At 39.9% G+C, this 20,416-nt stretch overlaps 1 protein-coding gene across 2 annotated transcripts in view; it reads left to right on the top strand.

Moving 5' to 3' along the window:
• Window positions 1–977: 977 nt before the first annotated feature.
• Window positions 978–20,416, top strand: part of Fsip1 (fibrous sheath interacting protein 1) — a 213,365-nt gene continuing 193,926 nt past the window's right edge. Inside the window, exons 1-4 of one of the 2 annotated variants that reach the window (XM_045156921.1) lie at window positions 990–1,099; window positions 1,633–1,788; window positions 11,068–11,200; window positions 20,076–20,256. In XM_045156921.1, the coding sequence (XP_045012856.1) occupies window positions 1,754–1,788; window positions 11,068–11,200; window positions 20,076–20,256 (349 nt within the window). In that variant the 5' untranslated portion in view covers window positions 990–1,099; window positions 1,633–1,753. Of the gene's footprint in view, window positions 1,100–1,632; window positions 1,789–11,067; window positions 11,201–20,075; window positions 20,257–20,416 lie in introns of both variants that reach the window. The other variant, XM_045156922.1, reaches the window with a different exon arrangement.

Raw genomic sequence — 20,416 nt, 5'->3', positions numbered from 1 at the left:
CCTAATGGGGTTTTCCCACTTCCTGGGGACCTGCTCCTGCTCTACAGGAGTTCTGCCTTCTTTCCTTCTCCTCACGCTTTGTAAGAAAATCTTTCAGACTTCACCAAGGTCTGTGGATTTCATTTGTGGACATTCATAAGAGAAAAACCTAGAGGCCATTGAGTCAGTGGAAGGTTTGCACGTCTAGGACCTTGTCTTACCCAACCATGAGTGGAGAATGGCTCCTTCACCCCCAAAGACACCTTGAATTCCCATGTCAACAGTACAGATGGAAAACTTAACTTTACGCCCATTTGCTCCACTGAAAATGATGGCACAAATACCTTAAGTACCTAAAACCATGAAGACAAAGGGGCTTTGAATGTGAAATGTCCTGTAACGCTGTCAAGGCCAATCATCCGGGAATGCAGCAGACATTTGATGGTACTGAGGACAAGGATAAATAAACCACTTGGGCGGTCCAGGTGTAAGGGGTCTTCTTACACTGTGAATTAGGGATATTAGGAATAAAACAAGGTACAAACATGAACGATGTTTTGTGAACTGTAGCCCAGTCTTCACAAAACCAGTATCTTTTAAAATTTGACTTAATTCCTTAAATTTGCCAAGACCTTCACATGCATGATCTCTGAATTTAGCAGCAATGTGGAGAGGAGAGGGGATGAAAGTGATCCTCAAATTAGGGAGCAGGAAGATTGAGCAAGAGGGCTGCTGGACTGTAGGACATTTTAGTAACCGCAGAACCATGCAAACCAGCCGAGGTCAACCTCAATAGGAACAAAGACTCCGCAGCAGGGACAGGAGGCCGCAAGGCAGCCCAAGCCGCCTCGCTCTAGGGAACCGATCTTCCCGCGGGCCCAGGCCGTCACGTGGTATGGGCCCTTTCTGCTATCGCGAGACCGAGGTCCGAGCGCCTCCAGTTGCCAGGGGAACAGCGTTCCTAGAGGCGGGCGGCCGGGCTGTGGAGCCGCGGCGTCGTCCGCCTCAGAGGCTGCGGGGCAGGACAGGCCCGGCGCCTTGGCGGAGACGAGGGTGGCACTGCGGGAGTCAGCGGGCCGTCCGTGCACCGGCCACTAGCTCTTTAGTCCCCTCCGACAAGGTGAGGGACAGCGCCGACGACCGGCAGTGGGCGGGGCCTTGGGGGCGTGTCCGCCAGAGGCGGGGCAGGGAGTGTTCCGTCAGGGGGTGGGGCCATGTAAATTAACCCTGGGCAGTAATCTCTACCCCATGACTAAAGTTATCTTTAGTATTAGTATATTCATCATGTCTAATGGATAATCTAACGAGATTGTGATCTAACAATTGATTCACAGAGTTTCCTTCCTCAACGCAAGAATGCAGTCATATTTGTGGTATTTAATGTTCGTTGAATCCCAAACTTCTGATCATTATTAGGTTCAGGATTTTCTAAAGACAAACTAATATTGATGCCGACAATGAATAGTAAATAGTATCTACACTAGAGCCCTTCTTCAGTTTACATACTGATGTAACCGAGCATCTTAAGCATAAGCTGTCTGTTTATATATGTTGAATATTAATCCTCTTAGATTGATCAGGGACATTTCCCCAAGGGGCCCAATATATTAATCACACTGAATATTTCCCTCCTGTTCTTATGTCATCTCATAGGGCCCACCACCATCTTTGAACAGAAAAAAAAGCACAATTGAAAATCAAAGGAGAACCCTCATCAGCCAGACCAACTTGCTCAACAGCTGGCAGACACACACTTTGTACCATATGGCAATGAATGAGAGCAAGCATCATTAAGAACACAGTCACAAGGTTCAGTTCTCCACCAGCATTTTAATCTGCCTTTCAGCCTCTTGCGTGAGTTTTTCTATTTGCCCCCAAGTGGGCATCAAAGCTTGCTGTGTCTGAGAAGGTGTACTTTCTTATTTTGGAACTGTGATATAAATTCTTTCAAAGGATGCCTCTGAGTTGTCTCCAACATCAAAGTTTTGTCGCTGTCACTTCATGTGGAGGCTTCACTTTTCATGCTGGCACCCAGATTTCCTCTCCTGTTTCTGCGGATACACAAACAAACCCCTGACCCCATACTTTAACATGGCCTGGCTCTCAGTCATTAGTCATAACATCCGTCCACGGTGTGGGCTGAGGGACGGCGACCCGAGCCTCCTTTGTCCAGTACCTCTGTGTGGCTGAGCATCTGTCATCATCCACAATTTCATTATAATGCTATAGCTTTTTGCGGGTACTATAATTTACCCCTTTTTGTTTTGCAAGGTATAATTTTAGAGTATGATTTTTGTGTTCTACAATAGCCAGGACTTGTCGATTGTATGGAATCCCAGTAGTATGCATCATATGCCAATCAGCAAGAAAGCGAGCAAAGTGAGCACTAGTGTAAGTGGGAACATTCAGTTTTAATGTTACGAGGCAGTCCTAAAATAGCAAAAGTTGGGCTGGAGAGATGGCTTAGCGGTTAAGCGCTTGCCTGTGAAGCCTAAGGACCCCGGTTCGAGGCTCGATTCCCCAGGTCCCATGTTAGCCAGATGCACAAGGGGGCGCACGCGTCTGGAGTTTGTTTGCAGAGGCTGGAAGCCCTGGCGCGCCCATTCTCTCTCTCTCTCTCCCTCTATCTGTCTTTCTCTCTGTGTCTGTCGCTCTCAAATAAATAAATAAAAAATTAAAAAAAATTATAAAAAAATAGCAAAAGTTGTTAACATTTGAGTAATAATGTGTAATATTTCCCCTGACTGAGTGGTAGCCCAGATAAACCCTGAAGATATGTCTACTGTAATGTGAACATAAGAGAGATGACCAAAGCGAGGGACATATGTAACATCCACTTCCAGTTGTCATTAGGTTTGATCCCTTGCGGATTAGTTCCTCCTGAAAATAAAGGAGTATGAAATGGGGCACAAGAAGGGCAAGACATGACAATAACAAGAGCCTGAGTTCTAGGTAAAGAAAATTTATGATGTATAAATATTGTCAGAGCATGGGTAAGAGAATGCCATTTTTGAGCTGCTTCCACAGTGGCAAGTGATACCAGCTGAGTGATGTCTTCTGATAGCAGTCTGGGTAGGCCTGAGCGGGAGTGGACATATTGGGTTCCTTCTTTGATGAATTAATTCCTGTACCTGCAAAAATAACTATGAGATAGGATTAGCATGGTTTGGCATAAGAGGAACAGTTTCCAACAATGGTAAAGAAGTAGCAATATATCGTGAATCTGTGGCCAGACCAGGTAATGTATGTGTATTATTTAATACTAGATTTATAGAAAATAACTTATTTTGTTGAGCAGAGGTGTAAGCTGTATGGAGAGGTTTTTCTTTTTTTTGCAAGTTTTTATAGATTTATTGCTTTATTTATTAAGAAAATAGCAAAGAATGGCCAGTGGTTTGCAAATATTTTCCCTGTCTATATTTTATCATCTGATTTTATTAGTAGTAGCATTTTTTCTTTTTCAAAACATTTATTTCATTTCATTTATTTACTTAGTAGAGGGGGAAGGGAGAGAATGGGTGCACCAAGGCCTCTGGCCTCTTAACACTGCAAATGATCTCCAGATGCATGTGCCACTGTGCATCTGGCTTTACATGGGTACTGGGGACTTGAACCATGGTCAGCAGGCTTTGCAAGCAAATGCCTATAGCCATTGAGTCATTCCCCAAGCCCCTCCTCTATTTTTTACTTTATTATTATTATTACAATGTATTTTGTATGAACACATCATGTGTTGGTACCCTCTTTTCCTTTGTCCCTGTCCCCATTCTGTTGGGGACCCTTCTTAGTGGGGTCACAGGCATTCCCTATGGGGTTGTGGGTTGCATTGTGGGAGCGTTGTAAGTTATTTTTTTTTGGGAGGGAATACCTCTGGGCATGATGTCTCAACTGGTGGCTCTTAAAATCTTTCTGCCGCTCTTCTGCAAATTTCTGAGCTGTGGTGGGTGAGTTTTAGGTATACTTCAGTGATGAGCTCTTACGAGCCTCTGGATCTCTGCTTTGGTAGTTGTTGAGTATCTTCAGGATCTGTCTCCTGCACTCTGGTACTGATTATCAGGTTAAGCATGGAAGCAGCACTCTTGTTTGTTTCCTTAGTTCCTCTGTGCTTTCACCTGTGGCTTGGCTGAAGTGCGAGGGGTGATTTATATCCATGGGTCTTGCTACCTTTTCATGCGTGCACCCTCCGGAGCAGGGACCCAGGGGCCCTTCAATCAGGAAGGTGGAGCAAGGGGCCTGCTTCTGCAGCAAGCTTGCTGGGTCCAGGCAGCCCCAAGCCAGCCAAGAGAGTTTTTATACTAGGGCCAGTATAAGTCTTATCGCATCATAACCCTGAAAACATAATTATTTTTATAGGACTATTAAGAGAAACCACATGTAATTGATTTATCTCATTATCAATTGACAGAGAAGTAAGTACACTGGTGTAATGTAGCAAAGATTTAACCATTTTTATTGAAAATTTACAGAAAAACATCCTTAGGAGAAAAACTTAAAATTAAACACATTAACATGAATATTTAAAGTTTTTTCCTTTGTTATTTATGTTATCAAAATCTCTATAAATATACTTAAGGAAAAATGACAACCATACTTGTTTTGTAATATTTACCACTATGCCTATACAGGCTATATTCCCTGTTGGTTTGAGAACATATTTTATGAAATACTTTTTTTTTAAAAAGAATTAAAACATTTATATTTTTAAATACTAGGGCATAACCTAAGGCTTATATTTAAGATGACTTATTAACATGAGACTTTTTTTTTTTGGTTTGTTTGTTTTTTGAGGTAGGGTCTTGCTCTACCCAGGCTGACCTGGAATTCACTATATAGTCTCAGGGTGGCCTTGAACTCACAGCAATCCTCCTATCTCTGCCTCCCGAGTGCTGGGATTAAAGGCGTGTGCCATTATGCCTGTCTTCAACATGAGACATTTTTTGTAAACCATCCTAAAAACATGGAAACAGGTTAAAACCAACAAGACATAAATATGTATTTATATCTTTAAGTTTTGTCAAATGAAAATCAAGGAAAACAAAACATTTTGAAATAGATATAACATTTCTCAGAGCCAAAAGCCATGGAAGAACAAAGGCTGGCATTCCTGGCATTAGCATAGAGCCAGAAGCAATTTCACTGTGTAAACCCCATCAGATCTGCCCAAGCATCTCAGCAACACGTTAAGCTCAGAGGCCTTGGCATAAACTTACAGCAAGACTTTCATCTTGCTTTGTCTCCTGTCTTTTAACCCCGTCCCCATTATTAGGCCGTGGAGCGATGGAACCACCCAGTAGCTCAAACAGCAATGTTCCCCTCTTTCTCTTTCTTCTTTTCTGTTTTTTCTCTTTCCTTGGGCCTAGCCATTCCCAGGCCCTGCCAGCCAGCTCTTCATTTTTTCTCTTTACTGGAGAGTATGTTTGGAGGCAGGGGTGTGTGTGTGTGTGTGTGTGTGTGTGTGTGTGTGTAGGGGCTGGGGGGGGGGTGAGGGAGCCCTCTGACTTTGAAGCCTCTGGACATTAAAAGCTGGCCATCCTAATTTATAGAGGGTCATTAATTTCCCTGGTGTTATCTTACTATTATAACCTCCTGAGTAATTTTTTTTTTTGGTTTTTCAAGGTAGCATCTCACTGTAGCCCAGGTTGACCTGGAATTCATTATGCAGTCTCAGTGTGGCCTCAAATTTACAGCAGTCCTTCTACCTCTGCCTCCCAAGTGCTGAGATTAAAGGTGTGCACCACCACGCCTGGCCTGAATAATGTTTTAAGTTGAGAAAGATTTAAGATAATTTACTGTTTTTTAAATTATTTTTTTAAATATTTGTTTATTTGAGAGAGAGAGAGAGGGGCAGAGAGAGTGTGTGTGCCAAGGTCTGTAGTCACTGCAAACAAACTCCAGATTCATGTACCACCATGTCCATCTGGCTTATGTGGGTATTGGGGAATCAAACCTGGGGCCTAGGCTTCACAGGCAAGTGCATTCACTACTAAGCCATCTCTCCAGCCTCCTATTTTTGTTTGTTTTGTTTTGAGCCTCCTATTTTTTAAATTATATGAGTACTCACTTATAAGTCAACATTACCATATCAGCAATATAGATTATATACATATATATTCTTAGTCACAAAGGCCAAATAAATTTTATAGCTTCTAAATTTGTTGTCAGTTTAAAATTAAATTATTATTATTTTTATAACATTTAAGTAATTCCAAAAATAGTGGACAGGATATCATCTTGCCATTGTTGTTGTGTTTTCTTTTTTAAAGGCATTTGGTTTTTAATACAAAATGACTCAAAGAAACATAAAAAGAAAATATCATACAAGCCAGTTATGGAATTAAAAATAAAACAAATGGAAAACAAACCCAACCAACAATTTCAATTGATATTTGCTGCCTTTGGCCTATATTAGAAAACAGAACACTGTAAACCAACCTAGGTCTGTCCCTCTGAAGAAACCTTATTATTCAAAAAAGGAAGTACCCAATCCCTGAGGAAACCAATCTGGCCTGTGGTGTTAGAGGCATGGGAGCTAGCCTCAGTCACCCTGGTGAATGGGGAACAAGTTGAAATACGGTCACCACCATCGGTTTCTTATTGGTTAAGCATCTGAAATTATAAAACATTTTTCAGGGTTGGAAAGATGGCTTAGCATTGAAGGTGCTTACCTGCAAAGCCAAAGGTCCCAGGGTCATTTCCCTAGAACCCACGTAAAGCTTGATGCACAAGGTGGCACATACATCTAGAGTTCATTTGCAATGGCTAGATGCCTATTTGCAATGGCATGCCTATTCTCTTATCTGCCTCTTTCTCTCTCAAATAAAGAAATAAATAAAATAAAAAACACTTTTCAATAGTTAGTCTGTATACCTCCATAGGCAAATATATTCACTCAAATATGATAATCCAAAGACAGTAAAAAACAGAAATAAGTCATTGTCTCAATTTTTGGATTTTTAGCCTTTAGAAAGAATCCGGATCAACACTGTTTTTCTATATGACTACTTGCCTGTGAATCAAATTGATATTATGTAAGCATTATAAAAATATAAACACATGTAACATATATGTATGTGTGTGTGTGTCTGTCTGTCTATCTATTTATCTATATTATCTATCTATCTATCTATCTATAAACATCTTTATCACACCCAAATTGGCCTACTCAGATTCTGAATGTCACTGCTTTCTGGAATTGAATCTTTTGAAATCTCCATGTCAAAAAGACTCTTAACACAAAAATCCTCAACAAGCTTATAAAATAAAGACTTTACGTTGGTTATTTGTACATTAATCCTAAAAAAGAAATCCATTGTAATCAATCTAATTAAAGAATCCTTAATATACATTAGAAATATTTAGTATCTTCTTATTAGCTATGGCCTTTGAAAAATACAGTTATTATAAAACCTGTTTTAGAAGGAAATCATCAAAATTATGCACCTAATATTAACCTTTATAGCCTGATGAAACTTTTTTCTGAAGAGCCTAGTGAATATTATATCACCTAAACAAGTAACATTTAAGATTTAATGAAACAGGGCTGGAAAGGTGGCTTAGTGGTAAAGGAACTTGCCTGAAAAGCCAAAGGACCCAGGTTTGATTCGTCAGGACTCCTGTAAGCCAGGTGCACAAGGTGATGCAAGTGTCTGGAGTTCAGTTGCAGAGGCTGAAGGCCCTGGTATGTCCATTTGCTCTCTCTGTCTCTCTCTCAAATAAATAAAATAAATAAACAAAATTAAAAAAAAACATTAAAGATTGCACAAAGATCAAATGTTAGATTAATAATTCCACTTCTCCAGTGAGCTTGCTTAAAAGATTTTAAAATTTCCTTCCATTGTTACATCTGCAGAGTGCCCTGTGGAGGTAATCATTAGCAGTGTTTATCTACATATTCACAGAGCTCATAAAAATTTCTTTTCCTTTCTGCCCCTGATGTTTGTAGTGTGTTGTACAATAAGCACATGTAGCCTCCCTTTTACTCTGGGCTTGACCCATGGTTACCCTGGCATCCAGGAGTGGGTTCATTGTGCGCTTTACCAGAACCATGTAACTCTCTGGGCATTCCTATGCAGCTCCACTATGCCTAGGTCAGGTACCCCACATTAGGCGCCACCCTGTTGGCATTATTACCTGCTGGCACCAATTGAACCTGTTTCCAAGTCCTGAATGACCGGTACAAGGAATTGAGCTGAGACTGAGGCGAGTCAACAGAACCAGGGGACTCCTGCGCAGGAGCCTGGAGGCAGCAGCTTGCCGAATTTTCATTTAAACAGTTCTATGTTCAGGGTTCATGCAGAGTTTATGTAGCTAATGGCTTATACAAAACAAAGTAGATGGCAACTTCCCTATCTCAGAAGAAGGAGACATCTTGGCTAAGGAAGCCATAGATGAATGTTAGACTTCTCTAACAGCTGGAGAATAGACACCACAAACACTGTTCTCAGCATTCCCAGATCAAGCACAGGTGTCCTTCTCAAAACACAGTGTCAGCGTAATCACAGAATGTTCTGCAAACAGAATGCAATAGGTTAAAAACCACCCACGATGTTCAGTGTTTGTTCCCTTTTATTGCTGAGTACCATTCCACCGTATAGATGTGCCATAGTTTATATTGTTACTAGTTGAGGGACATTTGAATTGCTTCCAGGTTTTAGCAATTTTTAATGAAGCTGCTATAGACATTTGTATACAGATTTTATATGAGAATAAATTTTTATTACTTTGTTATATCTGTGTTAAGTACATGTTTAACTTTATATGAAAGTGCCAAGCACTTTTGCAGAGCGACTTTCCCAAAATGCATTGTTATAGTAACAAATAAGGTTCTGGTTGTTCCCAACTTTGTCAGTTGCTTATAAAATAATTTTCACCATTGAAATAAGTGGTGGTATCTGCTTGATGGTTTTAATTTAAAAATTTCAGAGGAGCCCCGCATGGTGGCACACGCTTTTAATCCCAGCACTTGAGAGGCAGAGATAGAAGGATTGCTGATGGTTCAAGGCCAGCTTGAGACTACATCGTGAATTCCAGGTCAGCCTGGGCTAGAGCAAGAGCCTACCTCTAAAAACAAAAAACCAAAAAAACACTTCAGAGGAGTAATGATGCTGACATTTTTTATGTGTTAATTTGCTATCCATGCTTCTTTCTGACTGATTCACCCTTAAACCTTTTGTGTTGTTTTGTTATTATTGAATCATGATACTTCTTCATATCCTTTGTCAGATATGTCTTTGTACATATAGTCTGTCAGTTACGTTTCCTGGGAACTAGGAATTAAATTTGTCATTTTCTAGGAGAGAACATAATAGTGATGGACCTATTTCTAAAGCAAATGGAAAGGTTTCTGGGGCCTTTTAGCTGATCCATGTCATTAATGGGTCCCTGTAACTCTGCTTTATTCCCAGTATTATGTCAATTGTGCATGTAATTCCATCTGCTGCTCCTTCTGCAAGCTGCAAGAAGTCCCTGACAAGCTGCTTGAGGCATGCAAAAGACACTTGGCCTTTTGGTGACTGATGCTCTTTAGTTATGGGTCTGGGTGATCCATCATCCCATAATAATAATGTCAGTGCCTTCCTGAGTGTGCCTAAAAGCCTTTTTTCAGCTTGAATAATGTAGAGATCAGTGCCCCTTTCAGTTAAGTGGGAAGGGGTAACCTTCCGGCTTCATAAGTATCAGCATTGGCACACTGCATTGCTAGAGGCCAAGCAATATTATCCCTCAATGTGCCTAAGGGAGACTTCAAGTTAATGTTTGTAATTCCTCCTGTATGCAAGCTTCTCTGCACTCTTTGTGTCACAAACAGAGGAACGATGAATCACTTTGTAGAGTAAAAAAGGGCATTTTAATTTTAATTCTTATACATAATTATAAACTCTTTCTTTTTGTTTTTGTTTTGTAGGGTCTCACTCTAGCTCAGACTGACCTGGAATTCACTATATAGTCTCAGGGTGGCCGCCAACTCTAGGTGATCCTCCTGCCTCTGCCTTCCAAGTGATGGGATTAAAGGTGTGAGCTACCATACCTGGCCATAATTTTAAGCTTCTAGAAATGATTTGTTAGAATCTATTCACATTTAAACTAAATACTTACAAATAAAAGCTGGGATCTTCATTTTTTTTTTCTAATTACATGTGGTATATATATTATTCCAACATCACTGGACATATCTGGAAGGGCTCTGATCAGGGGTATCTTTTTATAGCTTAAGCCACTTTGCCTAGTATTTCTTGCCTCCAGAACTACATGGGAAATGGAGTGCCTAGGGTGAAGAGAAGTCTATGGACAATGTTATGTGTAAAGTAGTTGGGTTCAGCCAGATAATGAAAGTCTGTCCTCTAATAAAGAACTTAGTTTTGTTCTATGATGCCAGAGTTCAGAAATAGGATGGTGGGCTTCAGAAGGGGAGACCTAGCTGGGCATGGTGGTGCACACCCTTAATCTCAGCACCTGGGAGGCAGAGGTAGGTGGACCACCATGAATTCAAGGCCACTCTGAGACTACATAGTGAATTCTAGGTCAGCCTGGGCTAGAGTTAGACCCTACCTCGGAAAACAAAAACAAAAACAAAAACAGAAAAGAAAAAAGAAGGGGAGCTATGATTAACTGATGGCAGTGTCCAGCAGATGGATGCTCCAGAAAATTGTGGCCCAAGGAGGAGAGGAGAAATCAGAGGTGGGTGGAAAGCCCTGACTGAGCTGCATGAGAGCCAGGAAGGCTAGGGCAAACCACAGAGATGAAGTTAAGGCCAGGGGTGTTTTGGGAGTATTCTCTCTTGGAGGAGCTAGGACATGGCTGATGTTTCCTCCTGCAGGGTCAAGCTATCAGTGAGATGGCATTCACAGTCTGTACTCTGTTTCAGTTGTTTTCAGTATCTGACACCAAGTGCTCTGTTTTGTGCCTATGGTGAACAAGTGAGATTTAACAATCTATGTATACGAAGTTCTTTAGATGAAATGGGGGAGCCCTATGTGTGACTTTGGTAGTAACTTAGAGCATAGGTTCTCAGTAATTGGATGTAAATAATTGTTAATTAATGAGACACTTAGACATTAAGTTATGTTTTTGTGTGGTTTTGGTTTGTTTTAGGATGTCAATGGATATTATAAAGGGAAATCTAGATGGGATTTCAAAACCTGCCTCAAGTTCAAGATCATGTCCTGGGAGCAGAAGCTCAAGTGCTTCTTTGGAGGTGCTCTCATCAGAACCAGGGTCTGTCAAGGTAATTTATTGCTTAGAAAAGAATTAAACATCTCCCTCAACCACAGCAACTGATGAAACCAAGGTTGTTGTTAACACTGCATTTTAAATTTCCTCTTTAGAAGTGTTAAGAGAACATTATAGATTCTGCCCTTTACTGAAGAAAGCAACCTGAGTCCTTACTCTTTCCTTCTCTGCCTTCTTTTGTTGTACTGTGTGTTTTGGTCTACATTGGACTTTTTTAAAGCTGACTTTTCTTTTTCTTCATAAGGAAATTTTGTATTCCCGTATGTAATTTTGTTGTTGTTCTTTTTTGAGGTAAGGTCTCACTGTAGTTCAGGCTAACCCAAAACTCAAAATGTAGTCTCCGGCAGGTCTCTGGCTCATGGTCAACCTACCTGTGACTCCCAAATGTTGGGATTAAAAGTGTATGCCACCATGCCTGGCCCCCATATGTAATTTTAGCCCATTGACATTTATTATGAAAAATAGTATTAAAGATAGTTTTAAACTAGGTGTGATGTTGAACGCTTTTAATCCCAACATTCAGGAGGCACAGGTAGGAGGACCACTTTGAGTGCCAGGTCAGTCTGGGCTAGAGTGACATTCTACCTTGAAAACAACAAAAGAAAAAGTTTAAGTAAGGGCTATATAGAAGTCAGGGAGGACTTATCCTGGATGATTCACAGCAGGAAGGGAGCCAGGGAGGACTTCTGATTATTTCCAGCAAGAGAGGAAGTCAGGGAGGATTTATTCTGGATTATTCTCAGCAGGAGAGGAAGTCAGGGAGGAGTTCTCCTGGATTATTCCCAGCAGGAAGGGAGTCAGGGGGGACTTCTCCTAGATTATTCCCAGGAGGAGAGGAAGTCAGGCAGGACTTCTCCTGGATGATTGGTTTACAGGTCACAGCCCTGCGGCTATAATGTAGAGGTCAGAAATCCATTGCTGCTGGCACTGCTACAGTTCTTTAGCGCCACATTGCTCATGAGTGGACATGTTGAAGTCAACAGCTAGGCAAAAGGATTCTACCTGATTTCTGATTCCAGTCTTAGGAGGTGGAAGCCTAGCTGCAAGCCCACTTTGTAAACTAGTTTGTTGCTGCATGTTCTGTCTTATTTCATGTAATTGCTCATCATTACTGTATAGTGTGTCCAGTCTTATATTTTGTTACCATTACTGATTCTGGTGGAATAGCTCTCCTGTCCTTATTTTTTCTTTTATGTCTGTCTTAGCTAATTTTTCTTTTTTTTTTGTTCATCTCCATTGTGCATTTTAGATTAGTTCCTCAAGTTCTGAAAAACACTTGGGAATTTTGGGTGAAATTACTTTGAATTGATAGATTAATTTGGGGATAATTTCTAACTCTATAGTATTAAATCCTCCCATCTTACCATTGTGCCATATTTTACCTATTATTATTTTTAAATTTAATTTATGAGTTATCTTTTCAGCAAATACAGGCAGTTTGGTACAATTGTTTAGGTTCATCCATGACCTACCCCCTCCCAATGGCCCCTCCTTGTTGATGTAAATGGGTCATGCACAGTGGAGTTAGCCCATAGTTATTGGCACGATAAATGTCTCTGCACATCATGACCCAACATGTGACTCTGACATTCTTTCCGCCCCTCTTCTGCAAAATTTCCCTATCCCATGCTGGGTTCATTTTTGGTCTGCTTCAGTGCTGAGGTGTTGGGGGCCTCTGTGGCTCTGGCTTTCTGATTTGGTAGGAGTTGATTTTTCTCTGTGTTGGTCTCCTTCCCCTTTGTGCTGGTATCCGGTTCATCAGGAAAACAGCACCCTTTCTTGTTTACCCAATTTTCCTTAGTTTCAGTCGGGCCCCTTTTGAGGTATGATGGGGAAGCTCTCTCCTTAGGATCTACATTTATCTGAAAAAGAGAAGCAGATTCTCCAACGGAGAGTAAATTAGCACTTGGAAAATTGAGATAACACTTACTTACTTTTTTATAGAGAGTTTAATAGGTGTAGGCCCTCTTGTACCCCATGATTGATGGTAGCTTGATATTGGAGAGTGGGCTTATGTTTGGATATGGTTCTGACTTGTTTCCCAGCTCCAGCTATGGGTCCCGTACCACTGAGGGGATCAGTTAGCCAAGTCAAGAGCAGTTGGTTCCCCACCATGGTTGTGTGCCACTATTGCACTTGTGTGGGTATCACACCAGGTTATTTGTTGCTAAGTAGGTTAGACCATGAGTTGCTTGGACAGATATTGGTCATTCCCCCCAGTTGCCCATGTAGCACCTTCTGGCACTAGACACACTGACTGTCTGGGGACTGACTCTCTCCTGGCTTCCAGCCATGTGTATTTTACCTATTATAAACTTTTAGTTTTACCTAAATTTTATGAACGTTTTAAAAATTCACCTTTTAATGCACATATCTATGATTTATGGAAAATGGGTTGAGTGATGTAATCATCATCATAATCAAGATCTAGAACAGTTTGATCACTCCTTGGAAAATTCCTTTATTGTACTTGCTTATAAATCATTCCTCAACCTTACAGTTATTGATCTATTCCTGACAGTTATTGATCTATTCTCCATTCTTAGAAGTAGAATCAAACAATGTAGAACTTTTCTGATGGACTTTTTTCTCCTAGCATAGTAACATATTTGAGATTCATCCATGTTATTATATACATCAATAGTTCCTCCATCATTGTGTGTAGCTTCACATTAATGGATTTATTACTGTTTATTAATTGCCTGGTTGATGGATATTTGTGTTGATTTTAGTTTTCAGTTATGAACATATTCTTTGTTAAGGTCTATCTATTGTATTTTGTGGCGGAAATAGTTTTTTAAAATTCATTTATTTATGTATTTATTTTTGTGTTTTTTGACGTAGGGTCTTGCTTTAGCCTAGGCTAGACATAGAATTCACTATGTAGTCTCAGGCTGGCCTCAAACTCACAGCTATTCTCCTACACAGCTCCAGACACATGTACCACTGTGTGCATCTGCCTTTATGTGGTCTGTGGAACTGAACCCAGGCTGTCAGGCTTTGCAAGCAAGTGCCTTTAACCACTGAGCAATCTCTCCAGCCCAAGATTTTTTTGGGGGGCGGGGGAGGTTTCAAGTTAGGGTCTTTTTCTAGCCCAGGCTGACTTGGAATTCACTGTGTAGTCTCAGAGTGGCCTCAAACTCATGGTCTTCTTTCTACCTCTGTCTCCTGAGTTTTTTTTAAAAGAAGATTACAAACTGTTTTCTATTCTACCAGCAATGTAGGAGAATACCGATCACTGAATACTTGCCAGCAGTTGGTATTTTCAGTTAAGAAAATTCAAATTGAGAGCTAGAGAGATGGCTTAGTGGTTAAGATGCTTGCCTGCAAGGCCTAAAAACTCATGTTTGAATCTCCAGGTTCCACATAGCCAGATGCACAGTGATGCAAGTGCATAATGTTGCACATGGGCCATACGGGGCACACACATCTTGAGTTTGTTTGCAGTGGCTGAAGGCCCTGGTATGCCTATTCTCTCTCTTTCTCTCTGTCTCTCTCTCTCTCTCTCTCAAAAAAAAAAAAAAATTGATATAGTAGTATCACATTGTGGTTTTAATTTTTTCTTTAAAAAATTTATTTGGGCTGGAGAGATGGCTTAGTGGTTAAGCGCTTGCCTGTGAAGCCTAAGGACCCCGGTTTGAGGCTCAGTTCCCCAGGACCCACGTTAGCCAGATGCACAAGGGGGCACATGTGTCTGGCGTTCGTTTGCAGTGGCTGGAGGCCCTGGCATGCCCATTCTCTCTCACTCTCTCTCTCTGCCTCTTTCTCTGTCTGCCACTTTCAAATAAATAAATAAACATAAAACAAAAAAAATTATTTATTTTGAATGACACAGAGAGAAAAAGGGAAAGTGTAAAAGAGAAGGAGAGAGACAGAGAGAGGGAGAGAGAAAATGAATATGGGCACACCAAGGCCTCTTGCCACTGCAAATGAATTCCAGATGTATGTTCCACTTTGTGACTGGCTTTATGTAGGTACTTAGTAATCAACATTTGGATCATTAGGCTTTGCAGACATGTGACTTAACTGTGGAACCATCTCTCTAGCCCTTAATTTGTATGTCTTTGGTGACTAATAAATTCATAATGCCAATAATCTTACTTATAATGCATATAGCTTTTAAAGAAAGTGTCTATTCAAACATTTGCGTAATTGTTTAACTTGTGCTTATTTTCTATTTTTAAATTGGTATGTATATATGTGCATGTGTATGTGTATACGTAGTTCATGTGTATAAGTGAGGACTTGTGGATACCACATCATGTTGCAGAAGTCAGAGGACAATATTTTGGCATTGGTCATCTCCTTCCACCCCATTTGAAGCATGGCTTCTCATTCTCATTGTTGATCACTGTGGCACTCAGTAGGCTGGCTGCTCTGCTAACTTCTGGGACATTCTCCTGCCTTCACCTCCCATCTTGCCATCAGCATGCTGGGGTTGGTTAGTTTATTTGTCTTTCTCTTTGTTTCAGTTATCAGTTTTCAAAATATATTCTGTTCTTTCTTGTGAAATTTTAACATGCTTACTAAGCTCACACATTCTAAAATTTACCAGTATCCCTACTTTTCTCTTGAAAAATACAGAGACCATAAAAATTAACCTTGCCATTCCATTTTTTATGTGTGGATATTTCTATCATTATGTGGGCATGTTAGTTAGCTCCAGTTTACTTATTTAAAAAGCATTTTATTTATTTATTTACAAGCAAAGAGATATAGACACACAGAGAGATAAAGAGAGATAGGTAGATAAATAGATAACATAGAGAGTGTATGGGTGTTTCAGGGCTCTTAGCTACTGCAAATGAATTCCAGATGCATGCACCACTTTGTACATCTGATTTATGTGGGTACTCGGGAATTGAACCCAGGTTATTAGGCTTTGTAGGCATTTTTTTTTTTTAACCACTGAGTCATCTCTTCACCCCTTCAGTTTACTTTCATATTCACTACTTCATTGCTCATTTTTATTTTTGGAAAAATTCCCCCTTCTATCTCTAATCTTCATAGAGAAAGAGCGAACATATATTTGATAATCTTCATTGCATATCTAATACGTGTGTGTGTGTATAAGACCTGTACAAGAGTGGGGCTACCAACATTCCATCACAGGTGATGAAGGAAGATATGTATATTTTCCTAGTCATCTTTATTTGAGAAGCTGTGAATGGTAAATACTAAATCTGATTTTGAAGATGTCTTTCTATCCCTGTCATTCTTGAGAAATAATTTGACTAAGTGTGAAATTCTAGTATGAAAGTTCTAGAAACTCTAGTATAAGAGTCTGAGTCTGACAGTTCTTTTCACACGCTACCTTTAATAACACATTTTGTGCGAGGAGTGCTGTGGGTTGTGTAGCTTAGCTATTTCTTTCTTTATTGCTCTCTTTTACTTTCTTTGTCTTTGGTATCTACTATTATTCATATAGGTATGGGTTTATTTAATTTATCCTTCTGGAAATTAGAACATTGTGTGTGTGTGTGTGTTATGTTTATGTGTTTATGTAGTGTATGTATGTATGTATACAGAGGAACATGCCCTTTGTACACACATGTGGAGGCCAGATGAAGACATCAGGTAATATCTTCCTCTATTGCTCTTCCTCTTTTATTTCCCTGAGATAGCTCTTCAGTGAACCTTTTTTGGTTAGGTTGGCTGACTAGGAAGACCTAGTGCACTTCCATCCCCCAAAGTGGCAAGTGTATGTGGCCATACCTGGCTTTTGATGTGGGTGCTGAAAATAGAACTAAGGTCTTCATATTTGAATACCAAGTGTTGTGATGAACCATCTGTCCAGCTCCTAGAAATTCTTACTGTTAGGATTTGTGTTTTTTTGTTTATTTTGAAATATCCCCAGACATGTTTCAAATATTTATGTATTTTACATTTCAATTTCTGCCTATTTTCTATGTTCTCTTCCTAGAACTTGCATTAAATATCTGTTGAGTCCCATGCTTCTACCATTTGTCTTTTCTTTTTACTATTTTCTAATCATTTATCTTCCTTTGTCTCATTCTGACTAATTTTTTTTATCTTGAGCAATTTTAACATTTAGTTTTTAATTCTTTATTAAACTATATCAGATCAATTTTTAAATCCACAACAGAATTTTAAATTTTAATTATGTATCTATAATTTCCAGAAATTCTTTTTAGTTATTTTCTCCTCTAAGTCCATATGTTCCAAAGTCTCTTGGGATTTTTTTTTTTGTGTGTGTGTTTTGATAACTTCTTTCATTTCATAGTCACTTACAGATTGAATCTTTTCTAGTTTTATTTCTCTGGAACTGTGTGTGTCTCTGCTAAATGGGGCAGTAATATCTACACTAGAGGTCATTGTAAAGAGGGACTGAGGAAGTGTGTCTAAAGTATTTAGCACAAGACTTAGCTAGTAGCAATTCTGCCGTAAAAATCAGCTATGATTGTTCCACTGTGGATTTAGCTCACTCATGCAGCTTATGTCCCATGCCAGGGAAAGAAATGGATACCCAGTGAATTCCCAGAACCACCCATTTTCTGCTCTGAGGATCACAAGGAGGCTGTACATTGCAGTGGTGGAGTGTTGAGCACATGGGTGCAGGGAGAGCAAGCACAAAACCTTTCAATGTCAGGCCAGAGGGCTGGAGTAGACAGTCCTTCACACTCTTGTTCCTCTGAGAAGTGGTTGACTGCTTGATTGGCTGGTCACCAGAGACCTCACCTCTCCCGTGGGCTGCATTTACTTGTGACTCTCATTACCATGTGCATATCTTACATTATCTGATCTCTGTGTTCTCACTCATCTGTGAATGGCACTTTTTCTTTCTAGAGAAACAGATTTGCCAAACTGGTGTTCTCAAAGTGAATTTTGCTGAACTGTAAAGGGGAAACAAAATTAAACAGAGGACTAAATATAGCATAAAAACAAATAAGTAGTCATGGACTCCCAGAGAGATATTCCCGCTGGTCTTTGTCTAAGAAGAGTGGCTATAATTATCAAAAAGTCCTTTTGAAGCCAGGTGTGGAGGTGCACACCTTTAATCCCAGCACTCGGGAGGCAGAAGTAGGAGGATTGCTATAAATTTGAAGCCAGCCTGGGACTACATAATGAATTCCAGGTCAGCCTGGGCTAGAGTGAGACCCTACCTTGAGTTCCCCCACCCTCACCAATAAATAAAAATAAGAAGTCTCTTAAGAGGGGCTGGAGAGATGGCTTAGCAGTTCAGGTTCTTGCCTGCAAAGCCAAAGGACCCAGGTTCAATTCCCCAGGACCCACATAACCCAGATGCAGTGGCGCATGCATCTGGAGTTTGTTTACGGTGGCTAGAGGCCCTGATTCTCCCATTCTCTTTTTCTCTATGCTTCTCTCTCTTTCTCAAATAAATAAATAAAAATAACATTAAAAAAAATCTTTTAAGGGCTAGAGAGATGGCTCAGCAGTTAAGACCATTGCCTGCAAAGCCTGACAATTCACGTTTGATTCCCCAGTACTCACATAAAGCCTGCTGCACAAAGTGGCACATGCATCTGGAGTTTGCAATAGTTAGAGGCCCTGGCAAATAAATAAAAACATTTTTTAAAAGTCTCCTAAATAACTATGCGTATTCCCTTTAATCCACACTGCTCTCACTCTTGGTTGAAGAACTTTTTTTTACAGATGGCAACAAAAACCAAGGAGAAACAAGATTCATCAATATAACAAGAAATGATAGCTGACTGCCTAGCACAAGACAAGTTACCTCTATTACATGTGTGAGGGCCAAGAAGACATTACAGAGGAAGTGGCGATTTAAACATGAGTGCTACTCTTACTGCTAGCTTGGCAACCTTTTCTAGAGAGATGGTGGTACACACTGAGGACACTCAAAATTCATCAAAGCAGAAATCCAGAGATTATAGAGAGCTGATCACTAACGTAGTCTTATAACACATCCACCAAAGCTTGGTGAACATTGCAGAAGAGGGGGCAGAAAGATTGTAAGAGCCACAGGGTGGGAAGGGGTATCCTGAGGCATTGTCTCCTCTCACAGAGACTTACTAATGAATTCATGACCCCAAGGGACACACCAATAACCTCAGTGAGGAGGAACCTCAGGAGAATGGAGGTGGGGGACAGGGGATAAAGAGTATAAACCATGGAAATATGACTAACATGATTTGTTCATACAGTAAAGTTTATAATTAATAAAAGCAAATCTTCAATACACATGTTTTCTATTTTAAGATTCTCACTAGAAACACATCTCAGTTCAATTATGTGCTTTTGAATCATTCAAACCATTCAGCAGTCACATGTCTGTCATATTGGGCAGCCTAGCTCTAGATCTGTGACTGTCCAACTGTGTGTAAGCTTAGAGAGCAGTGTGTTCTTCAAGACCATCATCACCTCTTCTCCATTATTGCTAGAGAGTGCAGGATAGTGAAGTATATTTGGTATAAATGTTATTAAAATTTATTGTGCAGTTAACTTACATTTAATTTAAAAAGTTATATCTCTAGATTTAAAAATGTTTTATTTAGTTTATTTGCAAGGAGAGAGGGGGGGGGGGGGAGAGAGAGAGAGAGAGAGAAAGAGCATGAGAGAGCATGCCAGAGCCTTTAGCTGCTGCAAACAAGCTCCAAATGCATGTTCCACTTTGTGCTTCTGGCTTTATGTGGGTACTGGGGAATCAAACCTGGGTCATTAGGCTTTGCAGGCAAATGCCTTAACTGTTGAGCCATCTCTCCAGCTCTGTTTCTAGATATTTTAATGCCAGGGTATATATTTATGTCTCCACATATGACTCTATTATGTTAAAATTTTCTGAAGTATAAAGTTTTAAGAGTGTACATGATTTTTTTCAGTAGGAGAAAAATATTTTTTGAACTTGTTTTCTTGGAAATTATTTTTAGATTGAAATTGTAAGCAAGTTGTATTCTGATGAAGAGGACCACTCATCGTACAATGGCCTTGAAGAAAGAAGCAGAAATGATGATAAATGGGTAGACTACTCTGAGAAAGTAAAACTATCCAGAGAAGGGTCTGATGAAGATCTGGACTGGGATGAACACCAGACAATCCCTAAGCAGTCAGGTGGGATAATCACAAGATGACTGGCTAATGATAATTATAGATGCTGAATTTAAAATATTAGAATTGTATGTGCTTTTATCACCAAAAGAAACATAAATTTTGTAGAAAATAAATCACCATTATTTTACTTAAAAGAATATTAAGAGTCTTTAATACTTTT

Source organism: Jaculus jaculus, chromosome 8, assembly GCF_020740685.1.
Source record: "Jaculus jaculus isolate mJacJac1 chromosome 8, mJacJac1.mat.Y.cur, whole genome shotgun sequence".
NCBI lineage: Eukaryota > Metazoa > Chordata > Mammalia > Rodentia > Dipodidae > Jaculus > Jaculus jaculus.
Note: the sequence above shows the minus strand (reverse complement) of the source record. Positions and strands in the feature narration are given on the sequence as shown.